Source organism: Tympanuchus pallidicinctus, unplaced genomic scaffold (genome assembly GCF_026119805.1).
Source record: "Tympanuchus pallidicinctus isolate F22 unplaced genomic scaffold, pur_lepc_1.0 scaffold53, whole genome shotgun sequence".
Classification (NCBI taxonomy): Eukaryota; Metazoa; Chordata; class Aves; order Galliformes; family Phasianidae; genus Tympanuchus; species Tympanuchus pallidicinctus.
In genome coordinates, this window is record NW_026294773.1 from 219,175 (window position 1) to 243,655 (window position 24,481).

Sequence of the window (24,481 nt, forward strand, 5' to 3'; positions counted from 1 at the left end):
TGGCTTTGCTTCTGCTGAGCTTGCATGTTCAAGATGGGCTCCATCTGCTCCATGCACAGGCTTGGTGGTCGGGGACTGGGTAGCAAACAGCCCCCCCTCCATTTAAAACAAGAGAAGAAAACAGTGTAATCTCCAGAAGCAGGGGACAACGACAGGCCATGGCAGGGACCAGCAGCTGCCCTCCAGGTGCCATGGACCAACCTTGTGCCAAGCAGTGTCCTCGCTGGAGCCACCACCACCATTGCATCATTTTAGGGGATTTGCATCTCTCCATTTAGTTTGTCTTCAAGGCAAATATGAGCACAAGAAGCCAAATGGGAGCTCATTTCTGAAGATGCTGAACAGCTGCTTGGAAGCCAACAAGCTGATCCATAAACCTGGAGGATACAGACCCACACCCCCTCCCTGCACAACCCATTTCCTCCCAGAGCAATGGTTTTGGGGCACTATGCTGAGCAGCAGCAGCAGCAGAAAGCTGTCAGCCGTCAGCCGCAGCCCTTCCCTGCAGGCTCCCACAAACCCTCCCCAGGTCGCTCCGGAGCTGTAAGCAGCAAATCTCAGCTCCGCCGCCGGCAAAGCGGCTCACAGGCACGTGGTGCTCCCTGGTCCCCCTGCACCCATTGCACAGCCTTTGTGTCCTCAGCCTTTGAGCAGTGCAAAGAAAAACGCTCGTAGCAACATCACTTTCATTTGTTTGCCAGCATTCGGGGAGCGGAGGAGCTCTGCTCCCATCGGTGCTGTTTGGAGGATGCTGGCGTGCCAGCAGCGTTAACTCTTCAGTTCCTGTGCAATCTATTGGAGCGTGGTGCTTGCCTTCTCCATCACAGCTCTGTGCTGCTGGCGTGCAGCAATTGGGAGGTCCATCTCCCCTCCCATCTACCCTCAGTGTTTCCTTAACGAGATGAGTTTTGTTGTGGCTGCAACCGGTGTCAGGGGGAATAAGGGAAGATGTGATCTGCATGGGCACTGTGGCAGTGACAAGGGCACAGGGACAAAGAGCCACTAGCAAAGCTGTGGACAAGTGGTATTGGAAAAGCAGGGCAGCACTGGGGGGAGCAGGCTGGGTCTGCACCCAGGGGAGAGCTGGGGGGTCCCACTATCCTGCACACACCCCATGTTTCACCTCTATGCACACACACAGCTACTGCTGGTACCCACTTGTGGTCTGGGGCTGCAGTGATGTCCTGAGCACATCCACAGGAGTTATGGCATGGCTGCTGACAGCATAGGGTGTTCCTACTTGTGTTGCTCCAGAACAGCTTTTGATGAGGAAATCATAGCAACAAAGAGGGTGAGGAGCCGGGAGGGATGGCCTCAAGCAGTGCTGCAGGACTGCAGGCAAGCACACATCCCCTATTCAACACAGAACCATACAAAATGAGATCAATGGGCCTCGGTCTCATGTTTCCAGATGCAGATCCATTCTGAGCATGTTCAGAGCCTCTGGTCCAGTGGAACAGCCCCCATACTGTGCATATCCCAGAGGAAGAGGCCTCTCTGAACATAGAATAAAACAAGTGAGGATGATAGGAGGTAGCCAAGGTGGAGATGATGCACAGGGAAAGCGTTCCAGGACGGTCCTTGCACAGTGGTTTTGCATCACCTCACACTAATTGTTCAGGTGAATGAGGCTGCACGTTCAGCTCAGCAACTTTGCACAGCGTTTCCATCCTCTTCCAGCCTGCAACGTGTCGGCCACAGCGCTGGAAAGCTGCAGCTGATCGATCACAAGATATCCAGAATGGCAGAAAAGCAGTGAGAGACTTGAAGGGATCAGAAGACAAACACAGCAAAGCCAGAGCAGGCAAAGGGCACCCGGATTGGAGGGCGATGAGCAGCAAAATGAAGGGGGAATCCCAAATGTGATTTTTGACATAACCCAGGTATGTGATGCAGGTGCAATACAGATGCAGGTGCGTGGCTTGTCCCAGGGTTGCCAGCAAAGGCTTCACATGCAGAAGATGGCCCTGGGGAGTTATACTCTACCCTTTGGGGTCAGATCCCACAGTCCCAGGCACAGCCCCAAGCACCTCCAGGTCCCTGTGCTGGTTGTTAAGCGACTCAGCCTCCTTATCCCAAGTGCGGTGCTGAAGGTTTAAATAGGAAGATATCAAAATAAAAGATAATTGTTGAGAAAGATGAATAGGGGGGAGGGGAAAAAAAAAAAACCATCAGCATGGAGGAACTCTTGTCTAATTTCTCACCCACGCAGAGCACAGCGATATTAGTGCCTTCAACTCTGGTACGTAAAAGCTTTCATGGCTTTATTACCGGCTCCCCGAACAGCTTGTCCTTTTAATAAGCCAAGGCCTCCAGATAGCAGCTCTGCCTATGGGAGATCCCATCAGGACGTAGTCAATCCAGGCAGAAATAGCACAGAGCATCGCTGCGCTCGCCGGGCTGAGGAAGTCCTCACCTGGGGGGAGGACAGGGTTAAAATCCACCCTTAAATCCAAGCAGGAGAGAGGAGGGAGCGCAGGGGAGCTGCCACCATTCACCAATACTGCCGGGTGTCCTCGCTTTCCCCTCCAGCCCTGCTGCCAGCTTTGGCCACGGAGGCCTTTAATTATCCAAACTGCTGCCCCTCACCGAATTAAATGCCGCTGAGGATGACTCAGTGTTTAATGGACTGGCTGCTCCTCGCGCCGGGAGAGCCAAGCGGGTGCGAGCAGGAGCACGGCATGGCATAAATCAACACTGCACAGGGGTGAATGACCCCAGCTGGGAGCTGCCTGTGGGGATTGCATCTTCCTCAGGGTAACCCCAGCACAGCTCTGCAAGCAGCAGCTCCAGGTGTGCACCCCGACCCTTTTCAGCTGTGCTGCTCACACAATGGGGACACGCTGAATTCAGGCATCCCTCAGCATCATTGAACAGTGCATGCTTGGGCCTCATTTCTGAGGATTTAGATGTGGGTATTTCCGACGGAAAGGTCTCTGAAATGGGCAGGTATGGTTGAAATAACAGGAGCAATTGAGTGCCAAGAGAAGAAATGTGAGGTTTATCCCTGCTGCCATCTGCCCAAGCCATGATGGCTACACCAGAGGTCAACAAGGAGCAGCTCTGTTCACATCCTTGTTAGTCCCTCTGAAGCTTTGCCTTTCGGTAGATAATTAACAGTGTGCTCAGCAATTAGGAAGCCCTGGAGCTCCACCAAGACCTCTGTGCAGGCACAGATGCTGCTAGTGGTTCAAAGGTGGAACAAAGCAATGCCAACCCAATGGGGATGGGGAGAAGTGGTGCCCATCCCCATGCAGATGGAACAGCCCCAAGGCTTGGAGCAGTGGCAGAGCATGGAGCAGTCAATGCCACAGTGCTGCCTCCAATGCCTTGGAGCAAGGTCTCCATGGCAAGCCATATTTTAAATCAAACTCCCACTTTAAATACATGGAGATTGAAGGGCTGGTTACCCCAAGGGTGTTTCCACCCCAGGAAAGCAAGCAGCAGCATCCAGCTTCTTCACCTCACGTGGTGTTTAATAGACTGCTAGGAATTAAATTGCCTCCCATGGCACAGCTGGGTGGCAGGTATAGATAAAGAAGCAATTTGCCTGATCCAAGGGAGCAATAGAAGGGAGCAGCCCGGCCCTATGGGGAGGGAGAGCATCGCTTACCCAGCTTTGCCCTGGGAGTGATTTTGCCCTGGGGATGCTCTTCCAAGAAACAGAATGGAAGTTTGTTTCCGTAACAAAGATCTGCATGGTGGAATGGAGACAAGCATTGCTTGGAAGTGGAAAAAAACCTACGAGGTTGGAGCCAGCCCTCAGCCCCAGTTCACAAAGTGTTCTCCAGACACCCCTGCTGGAGGCTGCGCTGGGAGGCTCAGCAGTGCAGCACCTTCCCTTGATTACATTTTTCCTGCTAATTAGATCAGTGAGCACAGCTGACGCACAGCCAGCCGAGGGGAGCTCAGCATCCACAAGAGCTGAGCAGCCCCTACAAAAGGATGCAGCCACAGCAGCTTTCCCCCTTCACGCCCACTGCGCTCAGCTCCCAGACCCGACCTCCTTCAAGCCTTCGTGCCTGCTGTCTTGCTGCTATCAATTAATGCCTGGGGCTAATCGTTAACTCCTCACCAGTCCCACAGCCCTGGGTCGGCCTCCCTGCCTCTCTCAGCGGGAAACCAACTCAGTCGTCACGTGGCTCTCCCAAAAAATAACGCGGAAATGCTCGTGCTCCCCACGCTCCGCTCCTCTCCAAGGATGCAGCTGCATCCTTCCTGGCTGGGGGCCAGCAGTGAGGAAGTTTCCTCCCGCTGTTCACCTCCTCCCCAGCTCCTGCAGGAGGTGGACCTGGAACATTTGGGGGCCCCGTCAGCCCCCCCAGGAAATGCAATTTCCATTTGGAGGTGCAGAGCAGCTTTGCTGGGGTTTCTGACATGGTGGAAAGCAAAGGTTTGCAAGAGCATCTATGTGTGGTGCGCCTGCTCCAACCTGAAACCCCATCGCTGCCACTGCTGGTGCATTTACTGTCAATAAAACCACTGCAGAGAATGAGCTGTCATCTGGAAAAAAAAAAAAACAGGGTGTGGGAGAAACAACCCCTTTGTAAAGGTTCTGATCCCTTAGACAAGGATCACATCCTTCACTGGGTTTCCACTGGCAGCCCCAGTGGAGAGGAGGCTGTCAGGAGGAGGTGTTGGCCTCATAGCTTGCTAACAGGGCAAGCAAGGGGGGCACAGACTCAACCCATTTCTGTCCCTGTAGGGGTGATGTCCCTATAGGGACCCACAGCAAAGCAGCAGATTTCTGCTCCAGCAAGGGAAGGGTGAGGTCCAAGACTGGGACAATGTGTTCCAGAGTAGGATCAAACCAAGCATGTCCAAGACATGAGATCTGGGGACAGGGTGCATGTGCCTGACCTCGCTGTACCCTGAATTCTCTGCATTCCCATGAGGCACAGGGCAGACAGGGAGGACGTGCTGGGGGGGCACCTTTGGGCCAGGTGACACTTTTGGCCCAGGCTGTCCTCCCAACATCACACTGAAACATTGAAGTGCTCTCTTCCATCTGACTGCAGCCACCTTCCTGGGCACAGCAGACAGGTGCTTGCTGCATGCCTGGGGCTGAATGGGGGTCCCCCAGCTTCATGGTGGGGAGAAAGAAAGGAAGGGGCTCAGGGATGCTGCAGTGCTGGGAGAATCCTGAGCCCTCCTGCACTGATCTGGGGAGGAGGAGAACAGCCAGCACCCTGCAGGGAAGCACCCAGGGGACAACAGCACCATTCTGACAGCTTCAGAAACAGCCAAAGGTGCACAGCCACGAGAGGGGAAGGGACAGCAGCCTGCAGGGTCAGGTATCAGGGTCACTGCAGCGAGCATCATGCCGGGGTCGTGTCCAAAATTGAGCGCCACACTGCTGCTCCAAAGCAGACGGAGCCATCAGGTGGGATCGGGCTGCCCGCGGGTGAAACCCAGAGGGCAGCAGAGGCCGCGGCCCGAGCAGAGCAGGGTCAGGGCGGTGTGGGGGGCGCAGGGGGAACCGGGGGGGTGCGGGGAGCTGCAGCCCTGCTGCGAGGCGCTGGGGGATGGGAGCGGCACACGCATGCACGCGCACACACACATCCCCACACGCACACGGCAGCAGCACCAACAGCCCCTGCCAGCAGCCTGCAATCACTGGAGCTCCCGGCTCCTCCGCCTCTCCCTCCTCCTCCTTCTCCTCCTCCTCCTCCTCCTTCTCCTCCTCGCTGCCCACCGGCCTGCGGCACCCCTCGGCGGCCTCCGGCCCCACCAGCGCACAGACAATGACTTCATGCGGATTATGCATCTGAAGAAATCACCAGCTCCCAGATAGCCACAGGGGGAGGCATCCATCCATCCATCCATACATCCATTCCTCCATCCCTCCATCCATCGCTCCATGTGGTTGGCAGGGCAGCAGCCTCCCGCTCACCTCCCGCTCCTCTCCTCGCACCCATCGGTCGCCTTCTCTCCGGCAATGGTCGCCTCCGGTCCCCCTGCGCGGCGCTGAGCGAGGCCCCGACGCATCCCCGCTCCCACGCTTGCACCAAAGGTACCGCCGAGGCTATTTTTATTCCCCCCCCCCTCCTTTTCTTTTCCGGTTCGCCCGCCGCTGCCGGGCTCGGTGCCGCTCGCACCCTCCATCCCCGCTCCCGGCTTCGTCTTCCCACCCCGGCGGAGGGAGGTCGGCCCCATCCCCGGCACCCGCGTCGCAGCGGCCCTGACTCCAGGTTTGCATCCTCCCCTCCTTCGTCTCTTTGTCGATGCGTTGGTGCCATTGGGGGGAGGCGGAGGGGATGCGTGCTGCGGGGGTGCCGGGGGGACACAACACCTCAGTTGTGCTGTGGGATGGGGAGGGCAGTGAGGAGGTGGAAGAGGGGGAGATGCAAGATGCTGCACTCCAATAATGCAGAGATAGAATAGAGAGGGTGCAGGGGGAGAGAGGGGCACAGCAAAGCGCTGCCCCATGCCAGAGTGCACCCCCAGCAGTGGGGATGGCAGTGCTCAGAGGTGCACCCCAGCATTCCCTCACCGGAACGCATCAGGCAGCGGTGACCCCCAGGAGGTGGCACTGGGCACCCAGGGGTCCCTTTCCCCACAGAGTGGCCCCCCCGGGCTGCCGGCGCGGACCATGATGGACCTGAAGGTGGACGAGGAAGAGGTGGACAGCGGGCAGCCGGTGAGCATCCAGGCCTTCGCCAGCAGCTCCACCCTGCACGGGATCTCACACATCTTTTCCTACGAGCGGCTGTCGCTGAAGCGCGTGGTCTGGGCGCTCTGCTTCATGGGTTCACTGGCACTGCTCGCCCTCGTCTGCACCAACCGCATCCAGTACTACTTCCTCTACCCTCATGTCACCAAGCTGGATGAGGTGGCTGCCACCAGGCTCACCTTCCCCGCTGTCACCTTCTGTAACCTCAACGAATTCCGCTTCAGCCGGGTGACCAAGAACGACCTGTACCACGCCGGTGAGCTCCTCGCCCTGCTCAATAACAGGTGGGTGTCCTGAAGTGGCCCCTGCTGACACCTCTGTCCCCAGCTCAGCATGTCACCATGTGCCCTGCTGCACTGCTGTGCGATGCCTTCATCTCTGCAAGGAAGTGCATCCTGAGGCAGCTCGGCTTTGCACCTGGGTGCAAGCATGCACAGCCCTACATGGAGGGTGTTCCCCAGGTCCTGCACCTGCTCCTGGGCATGGAGTTGTCCCTGGGGGTCCAGAACACCCTGTTCCAGCCCCAGTGCATGTATCTCAGCACACCCTGTTCTAGCCCCAGTGCATGGATCCCAGCACAGGTGGTTCCAGTCCCTGTGCTTGGACCCAGCACATGTGACTCCAGCCTCAGAACACAGCTCCATGCTGTAAGACCAGCAGGTGAAGCTCCTGCATGCTACCGTTGCACTGCAGCCATCCCTTGGGGTGCAGGACCAGAGTGACACCCCTCACCCACTCCAGCCCATCTCCATGCCTGTAGCAGCTCTTTGGTGCTGCTGAGCCACCCTCATGTTCCTGGCCAAGCAGCAGTCTCTGCCTGTGCATATTTCGGTACATAGGGCATGTGCCAGGCTGCCCTGAGCTGGGACATCTGCAGGTCTGATTGTGGAGCGGTTGGTCTGGGTTTGGTGCTGTTGAAGGGGCTGTGGTGACCCTTTAAGAAGATGCTGATGGCTGAATGCATGGGACACCTCTTTGCCCTTCCAAGCTGTGTTGCTGAGAGCCCTAAAGATGCCATGTGCTTTTGCCCCTTGGGTTGGGATAAGAGCAGCTCATGTGAAGCCACCACAGCCAGGCCTAAGCCTCTGCCTGCTCTTTCCCCTAAGGTACGAGATCCCAGACACGCAGACAGCTGATGAGAAGCAGCTGGAAATCCTGCAGGATAAGGCAAACTTCCGAAACTTCAAGCCCAAACCTTTCAATATGTTGGAGTTTTATGACCGTGCCGGCCACGACATCCGGGAGATGCTGCTCTCCTGCTTCTTCCGCGGGGAGCAGTGCAGCCCCGAAGACTTCAAAGTGGTGAGTGCCCCCACAGCCCCCTCCCAGGCTGTGAATTCCATGCAAGGAGGGCGTTGGTCTGCCTACCACCATTCCTCCCTCCTTTTGGATCCCAAAGAAGGGGCAGCAGCATTGCTGAGGGGGTTCCAGGGGCTGCTGCTGGGGCTTAGCACTCCGGGTTATGCAGGGTTGTGCGTGATGGGCTGGATATTTGAGCTGGAAACCAATGCACACGGAGTGATGGATGGAGGGATGGATGGAGGGATGGATGGATGCCTCTCACTGTGGCTATCTGGAAGCTGGTGATTTGTTCACATGTGTTGGTGGCACAGCAGGGAGAGGCCTGGCGATGGCCAGCAGGGAGCAGGGGAAGCCCTGTGAGCCCTTGGGGACAGCGGGTCCCAGCAGTGCAGCACAGAGGCTGCATTTCACACTGACGCGTGGCTCCAGTGCACAATAACGCCTTTGTGCCCCATGGCTGCCTCTCCCCATCAGCTGCCTTGTCTGTTTGGCTCTGGTGTAGAGCACACAGCTCTGGGGTCCCCATCCCTGTCCCCATTGTGGCCTTGGGGACATCCTGCTCACCTCCCACGACAAAGCTGCAGCACGTGCCCAGGCACCGGCTGGGTGTCCCCAGGGCTGCTGCACACATCCCAGTGCTATATGAGGGATTTTAATCTCCAGCACTAAATTCCCTTGGCAGGCTCTTGGGATAGAGAGCTCCTCTGTTGTTTGGTTGTTAAATGGAGACGAGGGGGCTGGATCCTGCTCAGCAGGGTCAAGTCCCAGCCCACGTGTGCCATCACCAGCTTTGATGCTTGGTGCTCCCCAGCGTTTTCTGCACCAGAGCATCCTCAGGGACCCTCCCGCTGTGTCTTTACATCCGTCGTTAGGATCTAAGCACCCTCCTTCCCCCTCTGCTCGAAGCGGGAGAAGCAAAATAGACGTGCAGCTGGTTTATTATTACTGCCTGGATTATTCTTTGCAAGCAGGTTTGGATGATTTAATGGATTTGATTAGAAAAAGCTGGCTCAGTGCTGTATTTATGTTGCTCGCTGGATTCCCCTTGCAGTCGTGCGCCGGCGGAGCTGTGTGTGCTGGGGATGGGGATGGTGTTGTTTGGGAAACCTTGGCCCTGTCCCCTTGTGAGTTTGGCAGCAGCTTTTGGTTTGACCCAAAGGTTCATTCCTTCCTCTTCACCACTCCCTCCTGCGTCTGTCCATGCTGAGCTCCTCTGTGCTGCTCTGGGTCCAGAGGCACTAATTGAAACCAATGGGTGCCAGAGCAGCAGTGGGACCATCCCTGAGCAATGCTCTGCATCCCTACATCACGTTCTACGTCCCCATGTGACGTCCCATTGTCCCCATGTAATGTTCCATTACCCGTGTGATGCTCCATGTCCTTATGCAATGCTCCACATCTCTATGTGTTGCTCCATCACCCCTACGCAATGTTCTATGTCCCTGTGTGATGCTCCATGTGCCCGTATAATGTTCTATCACCTCTGTGCAATGCTCTGTGTCCCCAGGCAATGATCCATGTCCCTTTGTGATGCTCCACGTTTCAATGTGATGCTCCATGTCCCTCCTTGATGCTCCACATCCCTACATGATGCACCACATCCCCCAGCCTGCATTGCCTCACTACTGGTCCCACTGCCCTGTGCTCCCCTCTGCGTTCTGGGGCCCCTAACACAGTCCAGGCAGGAGGGATGCCTTGGCAGACACTATCACAGACAGCGCTGCCCCCTCCTCTGACTGATACAGAGGAGATGCTGTATCCAGGAGCACTGTTAGGGGGATTTTAGGGCTGCCCAGACTGCATGTGCTGGAAGGAAGCTGCCTGTATACATGTGGGGACGGAGATTGGTCCCTTCTGCCTCCATCACTTTTGCAACCATCTAACTTTGGTCCTGTTTAGAGCACCAAAGCCTTTAAAGAGATCTGGGGATGTAGCATGGGGGCACCAAACCCTCCTCTGGCTCTTCACAGCCTCTCCAGCACCAGGTGGGTGCCTGTGGTCCATGAAGCTCCAACCCCCTACAGTATTCTGGGCCGGGGATGTGTAGGGAGCTGCAACCACCTCCTCCCCCAGCTCCAAAATCCCAGCATAGCCTGTGGGCAGCCATAAAGTGTGGAGCAAATCCTGTTCTCCCGTGTACCCTAGTCCTGTGGAACATGGGGTGAGGGCATCCTCATCACCAGGGCTGTGCCCATAGCCAACACATTGTTCCTTATGTGATGCTTCATGTGCCCACGTGATGCTTTATCATCCCTATTTGGTGCTCCAAGGGCTCCTTTATGGGAACAGGGGATTCTCCCTCCCCACTGCCTCTATTCTGGAGCTGTACTCACTAGCAGCAGAAATCAGTTTCTTGCCTGCTGCCTCATAACGTGTAAGTTGGAACTCCCCTGTGTGGCCCCATTGGATCCTTGCTTGCGTTTCCACTCTCTTCCCACACCACAGCCCCAGGAACCTCACTCACACCCCATGAATCCGCTCCTCACCCAGCAAGAGAAAGGCTCAGGAGTCCCATCTCTAAGCGGGGCTCCAAAGCCCATTAATTTTCTTTGCATCCCAAGGAAAAGGAGGAGAAACATCCTCTGCACCCTGGGATTTGGGATGGGAAGTGGGGCTGTGCCATGCAAACCACTCTTAAAGCTGGGGGCAGTGCTGTGTGCTTGGCTCTGCAAAGTCCCTTTTGGGCACAGTGCTGCTGAGATGATGCTGCCATGTCCATTATGATACGTTTGCAGTTTTCCTTATTGCATCTCTGCAGCCCGTCCTGAGGGAGAGCCATGTCCACATGTCCCCATCCCCGTTGTGCTTTGGGGCTCAGCAGCCTCTGGGCAGCACATGGGGGCATCGTGGATCACTGCAGAGGGTTGAGACCTCTGGAACACTCCCATCAGACTCCAGGGCTGAGCTGGCACTGGAGAGAATTGAGTCTGATGCAGGGATCATGGCACTGCCTCGTGTGTCTTCTGCCCTGGAAGCAAAGAGCTCAGGGAGGATGAGAAGAGAGGGAGCAGGAAGGCTCTGGTGTGAACCCACACCACGCTCCTCCTTTTCTTCCTCCCATCTCTGGAGCTGCTGTAATGGAGAACAGATCAGGAACGCATTGCTGTCCCTCCAGCCCCTCTGAGCCCCCCAGCACCCACTGATGGACACCAGCATCGTGAGCCCAGAGCCCAGCAGTGAGCTCAATGTGCCCACAGCAAAGTGCCCACGGATAACCACAGAGTGTGAAGCATCTCCGACACAGCCGAGAGAGCCCGGAGTTCCTAAACAAAAACCACACAGCTCCATTCACACTCTGCAAAACCAACCTGGGGACCTGACGGATGAGCCCTGCAGAGCACCGCGTTTACAAATGGTGTAAAACACGCGAGCAACGCACATAAATGGCTCCTAAAAGCAGGCTCCTAAATAACTCATCAGCGCTTGAAACCGTTTGCGTGTCGCTATGATCTCCATGCTGTGTTGCACCTCCGGCGGTTGTCCTCCCCCCCCAGCAGCACCGCCAGGCCAGGCTGCCCCCACAGTTATTCTGTTGAGCTGTGGTTCCATTGACCCCGGAGCTTGCAGCATTTTCCAAGCAAATCGCATGAGATCTGACTGCGCTGTGCGGAGTAATTGGAGGTGATGGAGCAAAGGAGCGGCCGCAGGTGGGTTGGGAACAACCCGGCTCTGCCCGCTTAGAGGATTTCTGCATGTTGGTGTTTTGCTCAAAGCAAAGAAGCCGTTGAGCCATGCAGCCCTTGGGCACAGAGCAGAGGCATCAGGAGCTCTGCTCCTCGTCTCCTTGGCTTTGCTGGGGCTTTTCCAGTAGGTGCCCTCAGGGTACAGAGTTTGGGATCCCTCAGCCATGCACAGCTCTGCTCACCCTGTGCCGTTTGCTGAAAGCCTGTTGCATTTCACTTGTTTTCACCATTCCTATTCCTGCATGGGAGCGATGCCACTGAATCCAGAGGGATTTTGGCAGAGCCAAAAGCAGCAGAGGAGCATCGGGAGCACCAGCACTGGGCACAGCACAGCGGGGGTTCATATGTGTCTGCACCCTGCAGCTGCTTCACCAGCAGCTCTGTCATGGAGGAGCCGCATCACTTAGCACCTGGAAGCTGCGGGCATGGAGCAGCACCATCCCACCAGGAGGGAGGAGGCAGAGAGGAGGACAAGCAGCAGCAGTAGGAGCAGCACAGGGCACTGAGTCCCCATCCTGGTGATGCAGCCCACCCCAACAGCACGCCTGGAGCTGCTGCACACGTGTGTGCACTGCGCAAGTGTGGCAGCAATGCACACCCAGAGGTGTCGTACTCAACCAAAGCATTTTGCTCATCCCAATGCATTGTGAACTCTAAGTACTTTTGCTCACCTGGAGATATCAAATTCACCCAAAGCACTTTGTTTATCCCAGCGCATTTTGTACACACAAAATTCTTTACACACCCGGAGGTGTTGGTGCACACTCCAAGCACTTTGCACACACAGAGGTGTTTGTACACCTAAAGCACTCTGCATGCCCAGAGATGTCTTGCACAGCCACTGAGGCATGCACAACTGTGCATACTCAAAGGTGAAGTGCTCACCTCATGCACTCTGCACACCCCAACGCACCATGCACACCTGCAGGTACCGTGCACACCCAAAACACATGCTTTGCACACCCCAAAAAGCCTTGTACGACTAAATGCACTTTGCACACTCCAATGCATTGTGCACACCTGCAGGTGCTGTGCACATCCAACACACTGCACACCTTCATGCATCTCGTACACCTAACGCACTTTGCACACTCGGTGCACACCCGTGGGTGTTGTACACATCCAAAGCTCTTTGCACACCCCAATCCACAGTGCACACCCACAGGTGGCATGCATGCCCCAAGAGCTTTGCACACCCAAAAGCACATTGCACACGCAGAGGTGTTGTGCCAAGAGCTCAGAGCACCTCAGATGCACGCTGGGACACTGCAGAGCCGTTACTGTTCCTCTTGAGATGCTTTTGCACACAAAACCATTAACAAATGAATTATTAATTATTATTAATAAGGTTAAATGGTATCTTCAGCTGCTGAAAGAAATGAAGAGGGTGTGCAGATGGAGGTGAGGAGTCCACAACCACAGAGCTTTGGGCACTGGCTCCAGGGGAAGCTGCAGGCTGGGAATGCAGCACTGAAACACCACCAGGAAATGGGAATTCGTGCAAAGGATTTCCCCTTCATCTCCTTTCCATATTGATCAGAGGCCCCATTGGAGCAGCAGCGCCGGCACACAGCGTGATGGGCAACAGCAGCAATTTGGAAGAAATGCACAATTGGTGCAATTCCCCCTCCGTCCCCCAGCACTGAGCCAGAAGCCAGGGCAGAGGGGCACACTGAGCGTGCAGAGGGAGAGAAAAGAACCATCCCACAGCCCTTCGCCTCAGGTTTAATTTCTCTGCCTTTTTATAGCTGCCACTGTTTTATCGTCTGCAGAGAGTTTGGTCAGAGCCCTCCGAGCTGCACTGCAACTCCTGAAACAGCCGTGATTCGAGATGCTCCTCACCATCTCAGGCTCAGGCTTTCTGTACATATACTGGCCTTCACAAACGGATGTTACAATTCTTGGTTTTAAATTACCATTATTATTCCAAATCATTTGTTTTTCTTCCCCGCTGCATCCAGGCAGTCTCCCTAAGGACCGAGCCAGGGCAGAGCCCCAAATCCCTTTGCTTTGTGGGGGCTGCAGCACCTGGAGCAGCTGCAGAGCGAGGCCATGCGAGCAATCCACCTTGCTTGGATTAAATTAGATGTGAAAACCACCCAGCACACAGCAAGGGAGCCGGATGGGAATACAATTTCCCCCCCATTCCCCCACCAATAAAACCGTCAGTTTGGATTGGTTTGCACCAAGCATCGAAGCAATTGTGAAGGATGTCAGAAAGAAATCGCAACTCAGCTTACAGGCAACTTGCAAGCAGCAGGAGCTACAGGAAGGCTTTTGGACAAGCATCTGCATGGAGTAAGGCTGGAATTCACAGCACCCCCTGCACCTCAGCACTGACCCCCACAATGCAAAAACTGTGCTGCACATGGAGAAAAAGTCACGCAGAAATATCTCAGTTTTACAGATGATTTTGGGCACAGGAGGAGAAATCGGTGCTCAGATCTTTGGGTACGGCAGCAGGTGCATGAAGGAGCACAGCTATGGGGGCTTGCTCACAGACCCTCCTCAGCAGTGGGGCTGCAGAGCCCTGCAGTGCTGCCAGCGCCTGCACCAGGCTGGGAAGCACCGAGACGAGGAGGTTTTGAAAGATTAATGGAGTTTAAATGGGAACGTTTGGAGAGAAGATAAGGCTCGTCTGATAGGAAATCACACGGAACAGCCAGGGAGGCCCCAGGTCTGTAATGAAGTCCACTTAGTGCGTTACTCACTATAATGTGTTTCTTATTAAAGTCCTGTGCTGGGGACGTGGGTCTGCAGCCAACAGCCCCGGGGGGGTGGCATGGGGCCATTGGGACAGACTGCCATCCCCACAGCAGCCTTTTGTCCCCATCCTTTGTCCCCTGAGTCCGGAGCAGCGATCCCATATCACCCACCAGCTCCATTCCCCACAGCTGCACCCACGGGGACAAAAGACAGCAGTGGGGAACCATACAGATGGACAAAAACTTTTTTTAAAAAAAAATTCATTTAAATAACCGTTTTTTTCTGCATTAGAATGTGACATGCTAATCCACTGTGAAGCGTCTAATCTGGGGGATAAAGGGGCGGATAACACCAGTACGCCCAGCTTGGCCGGTGGAGCGAGCAGAGGCAAGGTGGTAGCATCTGATAAAGGCGGTGGGATTAGTGCCGCAGGATCCCCGCATCCCACCCCACTCCTCCACCTCTGAGAGACGGAGATTTCCCCATCTCCGCCTCGTGGTGGGGCAGAGCCACCCCGGGCACCGGGGCGCGTCGCAAAGCTGCTTTTCTCCCCCTTGCTGCGTAATGCAGGTGCAGGGCAGCCCTTCTGCCCCACCAAATATCCCCTCCCTCCCCTGCTCCCGGCAGCTACGGGGTTGCAATGCGTCCCATCGAACCCCAGCGCCTGGATACGGAACCAGGCGAACCCGCGGCACCTCCTGGGGCCGGGCTGCGCTTTGCATGCCTGGGATAACAGAGCTCACAATGTTGTTTTCTCCTCGCCTCCTCGGGGATTGGTTTATCTCTATGAATAACTCCATCCCGGCTTTGATCTCCTCTGCCATTAAAGCGTGACAGGCTGTGAAATGCGCTGCTGCCGCTGCTGTCAAATCCCCCATCCGCCTCCCTCCTTCCCCGCCGCCTCCGTGCTCCCTTGCTCCGGGGAACCTCGGTGCTCCCGGCCCGTGCCGGCGCTGCGGGATCGGACAGAGGGCAGAAACCGCGATGGAGCCAGGAAACACCGCTCTGCTGCCACGGTCCCACTGCTATGGGGGACACAACGGCACTGAGCATCCCCGTTCCCCAGGTTGGGGGCACAGTGGTGGCATCCCGGCGCATGCTGCCACGGGGGCTGATGTCACAGTTAATTATAGCATCCCTCATCCTCCTCCCCCGCAAAAGCGTTACCTGGAAGAGGGTAAAAAATATCTCCTGCTGAGGGAGGAGCTGGAGAGAACCCATGGCTCCTCCAACATCTCCAAAATCCACGGAAATTGGGATGGTGACCCCATGTCCCCAACTTGGGGACACAGCCATAAACTGTCCCCAGCCACAGGGTCAGGATGGGTTCCTCTGAGTTCTGCTATGCTTCTGGCTCTGACCATTCCTAGTCACCTTCATCCCCTTGAGCATTCACCCCCAGGAATCATTTGTCCTTCCCAGGAACAGCCCCAGAGTCCCCCCCCAGGTTTCAGCCAAGTGAGACAATGATAGAGTGCTTTCATTACAGCACCTCCCTCACCCTGCTGCAATTGCTCCTGAAAAGCACAATGAAAGTCCCCTCCCACCCCCCCATACCATTAGACTGCATTAACAGCTTGCTCACAACAGAATCAGGGAACAGAAGAAAACCCACCCTGACCTCAGCCAGCTCACACCTGCTCATTCACCAGGGCTGGCTCCCATACTACATCCCAAACCCCTACATCCCAAAACTGAACAACCCTACATCTCCAAACTTTCTCCCAGCTGATGCCTTTTAAAGCCTGGCCCTGCCCATGGTGCAGCTGTAGCTCATCTCCATCCAAATACCAAAGGGCTGTGACTGGTTCCTGTGGCTTGCTGGTTTCTACCTCCCTGGTCCCAGCTGCATTCCCAGGATTTTTCCAGCTGAGGCTCCAGGTTGCTCCCCAAAGGCACAACCTTGCTCTCAGCCCTATGAAATTTCATCCTGTGGCTCTGGCACTTGTCCCCAAGGTCACCTATGCTTGCTTGCTTTCCCTGGCTTTGTGTGGTTCTTCTGCTTTGTCCCCTTTACACAAAGGGCCCTTTGGGGGAATATTGAGTGTGGGGACACCTAGGGTGGACGCTCAGGTAACACAGTGCTGTCCCATCATTGTCCCAATGGCATTTGTCTTCCTGGCTGAGCCTTGGTGGCAGTCCCCTGTGCACGCCCCACACATTTCATCTCTTGCTCTGGCAGAGCTGATAACTTCACACAGGGATCAGAGCCGTTCTTCAGTGGTTTCCTGATTTCATTTGTTCACCTGCTTTGGGAATACGTGTGTCCGTGAGCTCAGATGTGCGCAGGGACCAGGAGCCACTTGGGGAAGGATGCACAGCTATGCAGGGGCTGGGGTGTGTGCTTGTTGCACCCATGCATCAGCGAAATCCCCTTGCCCGGCTCCTGTGCATGGAAGTGGTGCCACATGCAGAAGCTCCCCTCCCCTCAGGCTGCCGATGGCGGCTGCGGAGCTGGGATGGGGTTGGAGATTGCTCTGTGGTCACACTGGATGCTTTTACAAAGTGCTGAGCGCAGGAAAAAAGCAAACCGCAAGAAGGGGCCGTGCTGCCGCAGGGCTGCAGGGAGTGGGGGGTGATGCCTTTGCTCCTGGATTCACCCAGCTCCAGCCCCACGCCTTCCCAAGGCTGCCTCCCAAATCTCATCCTGCACACCTGAACGCCGACACTGGGGGTTCTCTGTGCCCCACATGGAACAGAACATGGGGCGATGCACTGTGTGGCTCTCCAGGAGGAGGCATCGCCCAAAACATGACGATGCCCAAATCCTGCAAAAAGCAGCATGGGCTTGGAAGACACCCAACCTCAGGCATCACCTACGCTCACATCGCTGTCCCACTGTGCGGGGAGATGAGCCCATGGGGATGAGTGAGACCAGGATGAGCAACACGGAGCGCTTGGGGACACCACAGCATCCTTACTGGCACCACCCAGATGGGCATGACGGCAGGACAGTGACACGGAGCTTTGGGCAATCTCTGGCTGCCACGTGAAGAGCTTGGAGACCCCGGTGAGCCGAGCAGATGGAGGTTGCGGAAACAGCCTGGCACGCAGCAGGACAGCATGGAAGGAACCTCTGATCAGGCTGCCGGGGATGGAGGATGCAGCATACCAGGTGCCTGCACGCACAACATCCACGTAAACCCATCCATGCACCCCCCATCTGTGCACACCCGTCCATGCACAGCTGTGCACCCCGGATCTGGCAGCCCTTCAGCTCCCAGCACAGCAGCGCATCCCAGAGCCAGCAACGTCTGCACTCCGTCCTACCAGCCGCAGCCGGGCTGCTCCCGTGGGAGCGAGGAGCCCGCAGAACCGCCCCTCGCTCCTCCCCAGCTCCTCATGTCCCCTCCTCTCCAACTACTCCCCCCCACCCGAGCAGCCCTCTGCTCTTCTTCTGCTCCTCTCCCCTCGCTCTGCGCATCACTGCACACCTCTCACTCCTTTTCCCTTCTTTCTCTGCTCCCAACTTTTCCCTTTCCTCCAACCCAGCCCCTCTCACCCACTCTATGAGGCACTGATTCACCACTGGAGACACCCAACCTGCAGCAGGATCAGGACCCCCACCCCACACCTGGGATCCCCATTCTGCATAATGCCCCTCCAGATATTCTGCACCATCTCCTTCTCCAGCGAGGAAGCACCAAGAGATGCCACAGCAGCTGGGAGAGGAGAGAACGGAGCTGATGAGTTCCTGTATGGGCAGGAGGAAGAAGAAGAGGAGGAAGAGGAGGACACAGGGGCAGCCACAGACTTCGTGGCCTTTGCCAGCAGCTGCACACTGCACGGGCTGAGCCACATCTTCGTGGAGGGCAGCCTGGGTGCCCGGCAGGCGTTCTGGGCGCTGGCTTTCCTCCTGTCCCTCTCCGTCTTCCTCTACCAGGTGGCCGACCGCATTGTGTACTACCTGGAGTACCACCACGTCACACTGCTCAGTGAGGAGGACAGCCCCGAGATGACTTTCCCCGCCGTCACCTTCTGCAACATCAACCAGGTGCGGGTCTCGCAGCTCAGCCACGAGGACCTGCTCTACCTCGCGCCCCTGGTTGATTACGAGCCCGGGATGGAGCTGGGTTTCGTCCCAGCCCAGTTCAGCTCTTGGGATGAGGATGAACCCCTAAATTTGCACGGGTTTTTTAACCGCACTTGCCACCAGCTGGAGGACATGCTGCTGAGCTGCAGCTACCGGGGCGAGCAGTGTGGCCCCGGAGACTTCGTGGCGGTGAGTAGCCCTGTCCCACTGCTCTGGGGACCAGATGGTGGCACAATTCTTTTGCCTGGCACTGTCATCTCCTGGCTCCTGTCGTCCCTTACCTGTCCTACAATCGCACCTTCTCCTCTCCCCTTTCCATTACCTGGGACTGCTCAGTATGACGAGCGCCGCGTTCGCAGCTTGGGATGGGGAAAAGCAAAGCCCTGGGCATAGAGCAGGCTCCTGAAGGATTCCTGCTGCCTGTCTCCTGGCCCCATAAGGAGAGGAAAGGGACCAGGGAGCAGCTCCCACCAGAGTCATGTCAGATCAGCCACAATGGGTGATGCTGTCCATGCTTGGGGACAGGCACCCAGGCATCCTGGTGGTGTTGGTGTTGATGAGACACCTCCATCCTCATATCCCCACCACAGTTTGGGATCTGGGCTTGGCACTGTGCAGCCTGCAGCCTGCTGGCCCCAAATGATCCCTTTGCCAGTGGCAGCTCAGCAGCATGGAGCTGTGCTGGCAGCCAGAGGTAAGAGCTGGAATGGGTGAGAGATGTGGGGGGACGGTGTTGAGGATCTTATCCAGCCCCCATCTGTGGGACTGGAGGTGATGGGGCAGATACTGGTGAGGGCACAGGGCTGAGTGCTGCAGGATCACAGTGCTGCAAATCTGCAAAGCATCTTCACTGACCTGCACCCACCGCCTTGGTGGGGATCTTGTCCTTCTACCAAGGCAAAGGCAGCTCCGATGCTAAGAGACCCCATGGGGCAGGGGTCTGGGTCTGGCTGTTCCCCAGGCTGGGCATGGCCGCATTCTGGGGTGGGTTCTGGCTCCATATCGTAGTGCCAGTGGCAGTGTGGGGCCAGCACAGGGGCCCCAGCCTCAGCCTTGTGTCCTCTCCCACAGGTGTTCACACGCTATGGGAAGTGCTACACCTTCAATGCAGGGCAGGACGGCAAACCCCGGCTCATCACCATGAAAGGGGGCACTGGCAACGGCCTGGAGATCATGCTGGACATCCAGCAGGACGAGTACCTCCCAGTGTGGGGGGAAACAGGTAACCCAGCAGCTTCTGGGCTGCTTTCCAGCAGCCTCCCAGTTCCACACCCCACAGGACCACATCCCCAAGGCTCCTTCCTTCTGTTTCTCACCACTTCAGGTCTTTGGCTTTCTTTTTTCCTCGTTGTCTATGCTATTTGCCATGGCAACTCCCTGTCGCTTTAGACAAGCAGCCATCACTTGTTTATAAATAGAGCCAGGCACTTTCCACACTGTTCTTTCCAAGCTCTGGACCACAGGGCTGGAGGGGACAAGGACACAGAGTGGATGGATGGATGGATGCATGGACATGTGAAGGAGTGAATTCACCAAAGGGAAGGGTGGGAGAAAGGAAGAGTTGTCTTCCTTCTTGCACCAGGGCTCAGCTCCTCTCTGCTCCTCTCTGCTACAGATGAGACCTCATTTGAAGCCGGGATCAAGGTGCAGATCCACAGCCAGGATGAGCCTCCACTCATCGACCAGCTGGGCTTCGGTGTGGCACCCGGCTTCCAGACCTTTGTGTCCTGCCAGGAGCAGCGGGTAGGGGCTGTGGGCCCTGCTCAATCCCTCCCAACCCTGGAGTGCTGAGCCTCTGCACTCCCTGTCTCCTGCCCTGGTGTGGGATGGAAATGGGGAGTGGTGCACAAGGCTCCATCCCCTCACCATGCTGAGGGCAGTAGGGACATGTGCTTCTCTTCTTATCCCTGGCTTCCCTCTCAGCTCATCTACTTGCCACCTCCCTGGGGCGACTGTAAGGCCACAACGGGTGACTCGGAGTTCTACGACACTTACAGCATCACGGCCTGCCGCATCGACTGCGAGACTCGCTACCTGGTGGAGAACTGCAACTGCCGCATGGTGCACATGCCAGGTGAGCTATGCATCACTATGTCCCATCCCAAATCCAGTGGATATGGTCCTATAGAAAACCTGTTCTGTCGCCCGCAGGTGATGCCCCTTATTGCACCCCAGAGCAGTACAAGGAGTGCGCAGATCCAGCCTTAGGTGAGGCTGCCCGGTCCCACGGGTCTGAACCGATGGCATCGGGGTTTCCCACATCCCCATCTAAATCTCTCTTCCTGTCCAGATTTCCTGGTGGAGAAGGACAATGAGTACTGTGTCTGTGAGATGCCCTGCAACGTCACCCGCTATGGCAAAGAGCTCTCCATGGTGAAGATCCCCAGCAAAGCCTCCGCCAAGTACCTGGCCAAGAAGTACAACAAGTCGGAGCAGTACATCGGGTAACGCACCACAGGTATGGGGCGGCAGTGCATCTCTCCAGCACCACGACCTGATGCCGCTTTCTGCCCACGCAGGGAGAACATCCTGGTGCTGGACATCTTCTTTGAAGCCCTGAACTATGAGACGATCGAGCAGAAGAAGGCGTATGAGGTGGCTGGATTGCTGGGTGAGCACTGTGGGCTGGTGGCTGTGCTGAGGGCTCAGGTTGGCACCCTTCAGTGTGGCCCCATGTGCTGTCACCCCAATCCTGGGGCACCATGGTGTGCACACAGCGTGGGTGCAGAGCAGAGCAGAGCAACCCCCAGGGTCACAGCAGTGACGAGTTCTGCCCTTTCTCTGCTCCATCCGCCACCAGTGCCCTGCTGACAGCTTTCCTCTCCCCCCCCAGGTGACATCGGAGGACAGATGGGGTTGTTTATCGGGGCCAGCATCCTCACCGTGCTGGAGCTGTTTGACTACGCCTATGAGGTGAGCCCCAAAATACTGTGCCTAATTCCTGTGGGGTCAACACAGCCCCCTCAGCACCACGTCCCCCTGTCGGCTGGGGCAGCCCCCCATGATGGGGTCCATCTTGGAGCTGAGAGCCATCTCCTGCAGGTGATCAAGCACCGGCTGTGCCGGCGGGGCAAGTGCCGCAAGAACCACAAGAGGAACAACACGGACAAAGGCGTTGCGCTGAGCATGGATGACGTGAAACGCCACGTGAGTGCCGGGCCGAGGGTCTCGTTGGGGGCACTGTCAGCATCTGGGGGAGAAGTGGCAGCAGGCACTGGTGCTCTAAGCAGATAGGGCTCGGTTCTGGGTGAAACCTGTGACCACAGCATCCCATCTCTGCCCCTGCAGAATCCCTGTGAGAGCCTACGAGGTCACCCAGCCGGCATGACGTACGCAGCGAACATCCTACCTCACCACCCGGCCCGGGGCACCTTTGAGGACTTCACCTGCTAACCGACGTCTGGATGTACAACAACCCGAGCTACCAAAGCCCTCCGGAGAGCTGCCCTTCTCCCAGAGGAGAGACACAGCCAGGGGACCTCGCTCAAAGCCACGGCGGGATGCGGACAAGAGCGGCGGCCTCAGATTTCGGGGCAGGCGGCCGGGCCGGGCCGCGCTGGCTCAGAGACTCGAGGAGGCTGCAGCCCAGCCGCGGAGCCACGCACAGCGGGCCGGGGCGCGGGCCTGCCCCGTCTCCTCCCCCTCGGCTCCCCTCGGCCTTTTTAACTAGAAACCCAGAAGCCAAGAAGAAGCAGCCTTCGGGCCGCAGAGTCTCCATCCACAGCCCTGTTCGTCTGTCCGTCCGTCCGTCCGTCGTCTCCATGCTCATTCTGCTCCCCAGCCTTCAGCCTGCACCTGTCCCCGTGCCTGGCATCATCTCAGAGCCCCAGCAGAGCCCCTTGGGCCGTCTCTCACCACGACAGCCCTGCCTGGGCGCCCGCAGCCGCTCCATGTGCACAAAACGGAGCGGCTCCACCTCTCCAAAATGTCTTCCTCGGCCTCCGCCCCGGGGTTGGCAACATTGGGCCGCTGGGTGGAGGGCTGTGCCTTGGGGGACCGCAGAGGGCCTGCAGCCTGGTTATGGTGTAGGGCTCCGTTATGGCTTGGGGTCCCATCGTGGTGTATGGCCTTGTCACTGTGTGGGGCCCCGTTATGGTGTGAGGCTCCATCATGGTGTGGGGCCCTGTCACAGTGTGGGGCCTCATTGCCCTGTCACAGCGTGGCCTCTCTACCCCGCAGTCCCCAGGAAATCTGGGGTTCCCCCCACGCAGCCCTCAAAACAACCGTCCTCGGGGAGAAAAGCCTAAGGAAATCTCCAGCTCCCCTCGGTACTGAGTTGGCTGGGCAGCCATAGGAGCCCCAGCATCAACAAGGGGACAGATTTAAGGGACACCCTGCGGCACACTGGCCACAGGGCTGCAGGCTCCCACCCCACTCCCAACCCCCAACAACGGCCACCCCTGGGGGCCATGAGCCCTGGGCACCATCGAAGCTCACGGCCCGGGCCCCCCAGTTCTCCCCATCGCTGCCCCCTCCCAGCAGTGGGGCCATTGGCCACCCTCAGCCCCCACACCAAGCAAGAGCCCTCCTGGGGCTGAAGTGCTTCTTCTCTTTAAGAGCTTTTGCAATAAGTCTTTTTAGTAGTTATTATTTCTAGACTTTTTTTCCCCCCCCCCTTTTTTTTTTTCCCCCATTATTATCCTCATTATTATTTGCTTCCTGACCAAAATTAGGAACTGGGGGTCAGTCCTTTGTTATCCAGCAATCACCCAAAGACAAAAGGTTGGCCGCATCCATAAATTTTCTTATGGATTTTTCCTAATGTTTCACTGCATTTCATGTATTTATTTTCTTCCTTTTTCGCCCGTTAAAGCTTTTAAAGATGGGGCTGGGATGTGACCTTGAGGCTCGCCTGTTGGAACATACAACTTTTGGTTTGTTTCTATTATGCCATCTGCATTTTATATTTCTTATATATAATATATATGACTATATATATATGTGTACATATATATATATATATCTATACATGCATCATATCAGTGTAGATATCCATTCCGTAGCATCTAGGCCTTGTTCTTGTGCCATTTTTTTTTCTGTTACTGATCTCTGAATGCCTTCAAGTGTATAAAGTGTTGAATTCTCTCTGGTATCTGTACTATGTACACACATTTTCATAGGAAGCACAATAAGATGACAGATGCATTGTACATCAATACCTGCTACTCTTAACGACGATATAAAGAATGATAAAACTGATGAGCACCGAGCCTGTCTGTGCTGTGGGAAATGCTCCTCACTGAGCCCTGGTGCTCAGGTGGGCTCCAGCCCCACATCCCTGGTCCTGTTCCACCATGAGCACACCCAATAGATGCTTTGGGGCTGGAGGATGGGAATCGACTTCTGCTCCCAAGCAGAGGGAGGAGGATTCACATCTGTGCAGATGCTGATCTTCAGCAGCTCCAACGCTTCCGTTTTGGAACAGATCCCTGAGGTCAGCAGAAATGCGTCACCAGCTCAAATATTACCTGGTTTTATTTTAACCAAGTTAGTGGCAGCTGTAGTACAAGCCATTTGTAAACAGTTTCTGTCCTTCAGATTTCTAGCTGCAAAGAACAAAAGTAGCATGCCAAATCCAGCACTGGGCATCCAAAAAAGCCCTAGGGACCCCATGGAGATTGAATAATAGCAAACGGGCAGTGGGCAGGGTATGCTGAAATGCCAAACTTGCTCCTGGAAATAGCAGATGGGTGGTGTGCATTCAAACTAGAAGGGACTTGCTGCTATTCCAGTTCTCCTCTGCCAGAGCTGGTGCTGCAAAGGCCACAGGGTGGGCTTTGAATAGGAACAGGATGATATAGCTAAGCCCAGAAGGGAGTTAATGAACCTAAATTAATTGCAGGCAGACACTGTGAAGCCAGAGCAGCTCACTATGCTCTCTACCTCTGCAGTGGCACTCAGCAGCTCCTGCTGCAGGGGCAGGCAGCAGCTCAGCCCCACAATCTCTTCCCCAGCTGCCCAAGAACGTGCTGGGTTCCATCCACTGCAACCTCGCATCGCATCCTCAGCCTCAGCCTGAGGTCTTTGCTGCAGATGGAAGCAGCGTGCAAGTCAGAGCCTGGAACCGCCTCGCAGAGGGGTGCA

At 56.3% G+C, this 24,481-nt stretch overlaps 2 protein-coding genes across 4 annotated transcripts in view; both read left to right on the forward strand.

Annotated features, from left to right (window-relative positions):
- LOC128091854 (cytochrome c oxidase assembly protein COX14) overlaps positions 1-24,481 on the forward strand; it is a 161,638-nt gene that overhangs the window by 120,224 nt on the left and 16,933 nt on the right. The window lies entirely within an intron of this gene.
- On the forward strand, positions 5,557-23,603 carry ASIC1 (acid sensing ion channel subunit 1). 3 transcript variants are annotated; one of them, XM_052705232.1, is made up of 12 exons: positions 5,557-6,013; positions 6,563-6,957; positions 7,780-7,975; positions 19,469-19,619; positions 20,013-20,140; positions 20,321-20,471; positions 20,549-20,605; positions 20,688-20,841; positions 20,917-21,008; positions 21,231-21,310; positions 21,440-21,544; positions 21,686-23,599. In XM_052705232.1, the coding sequence occupies exons 2-12, from the start codon at positions 6,593-6,595 to the stop codon at positions 21,788-21,790; spliced, it is 1,584 nt and encodes a 527-aa protein (XP_052561192.1). In that variant the 5' UTR covers positions 5,557-6,013; positions 6,563-6,592; the 3' UTR covers positions 21,791-23,599. The 3 variants fall into 3 exon arrangements, with proteins under 3 accessions (XP_052561192.1, XP_052561193.1, XP_052561191.1); XM_052705233.1 differs by lacking the exon at positions 5,557-6,013 and adding an exon at positions 6,065-6,191; XM_052705231.1 differs by lacking the exons at positions 5,557-6,013; positions 6,563-6,957; positions 7,780-7,975 and adding an exon at positions 17,746-18,586 and having other exon boundaries at positions 21,686-23,603.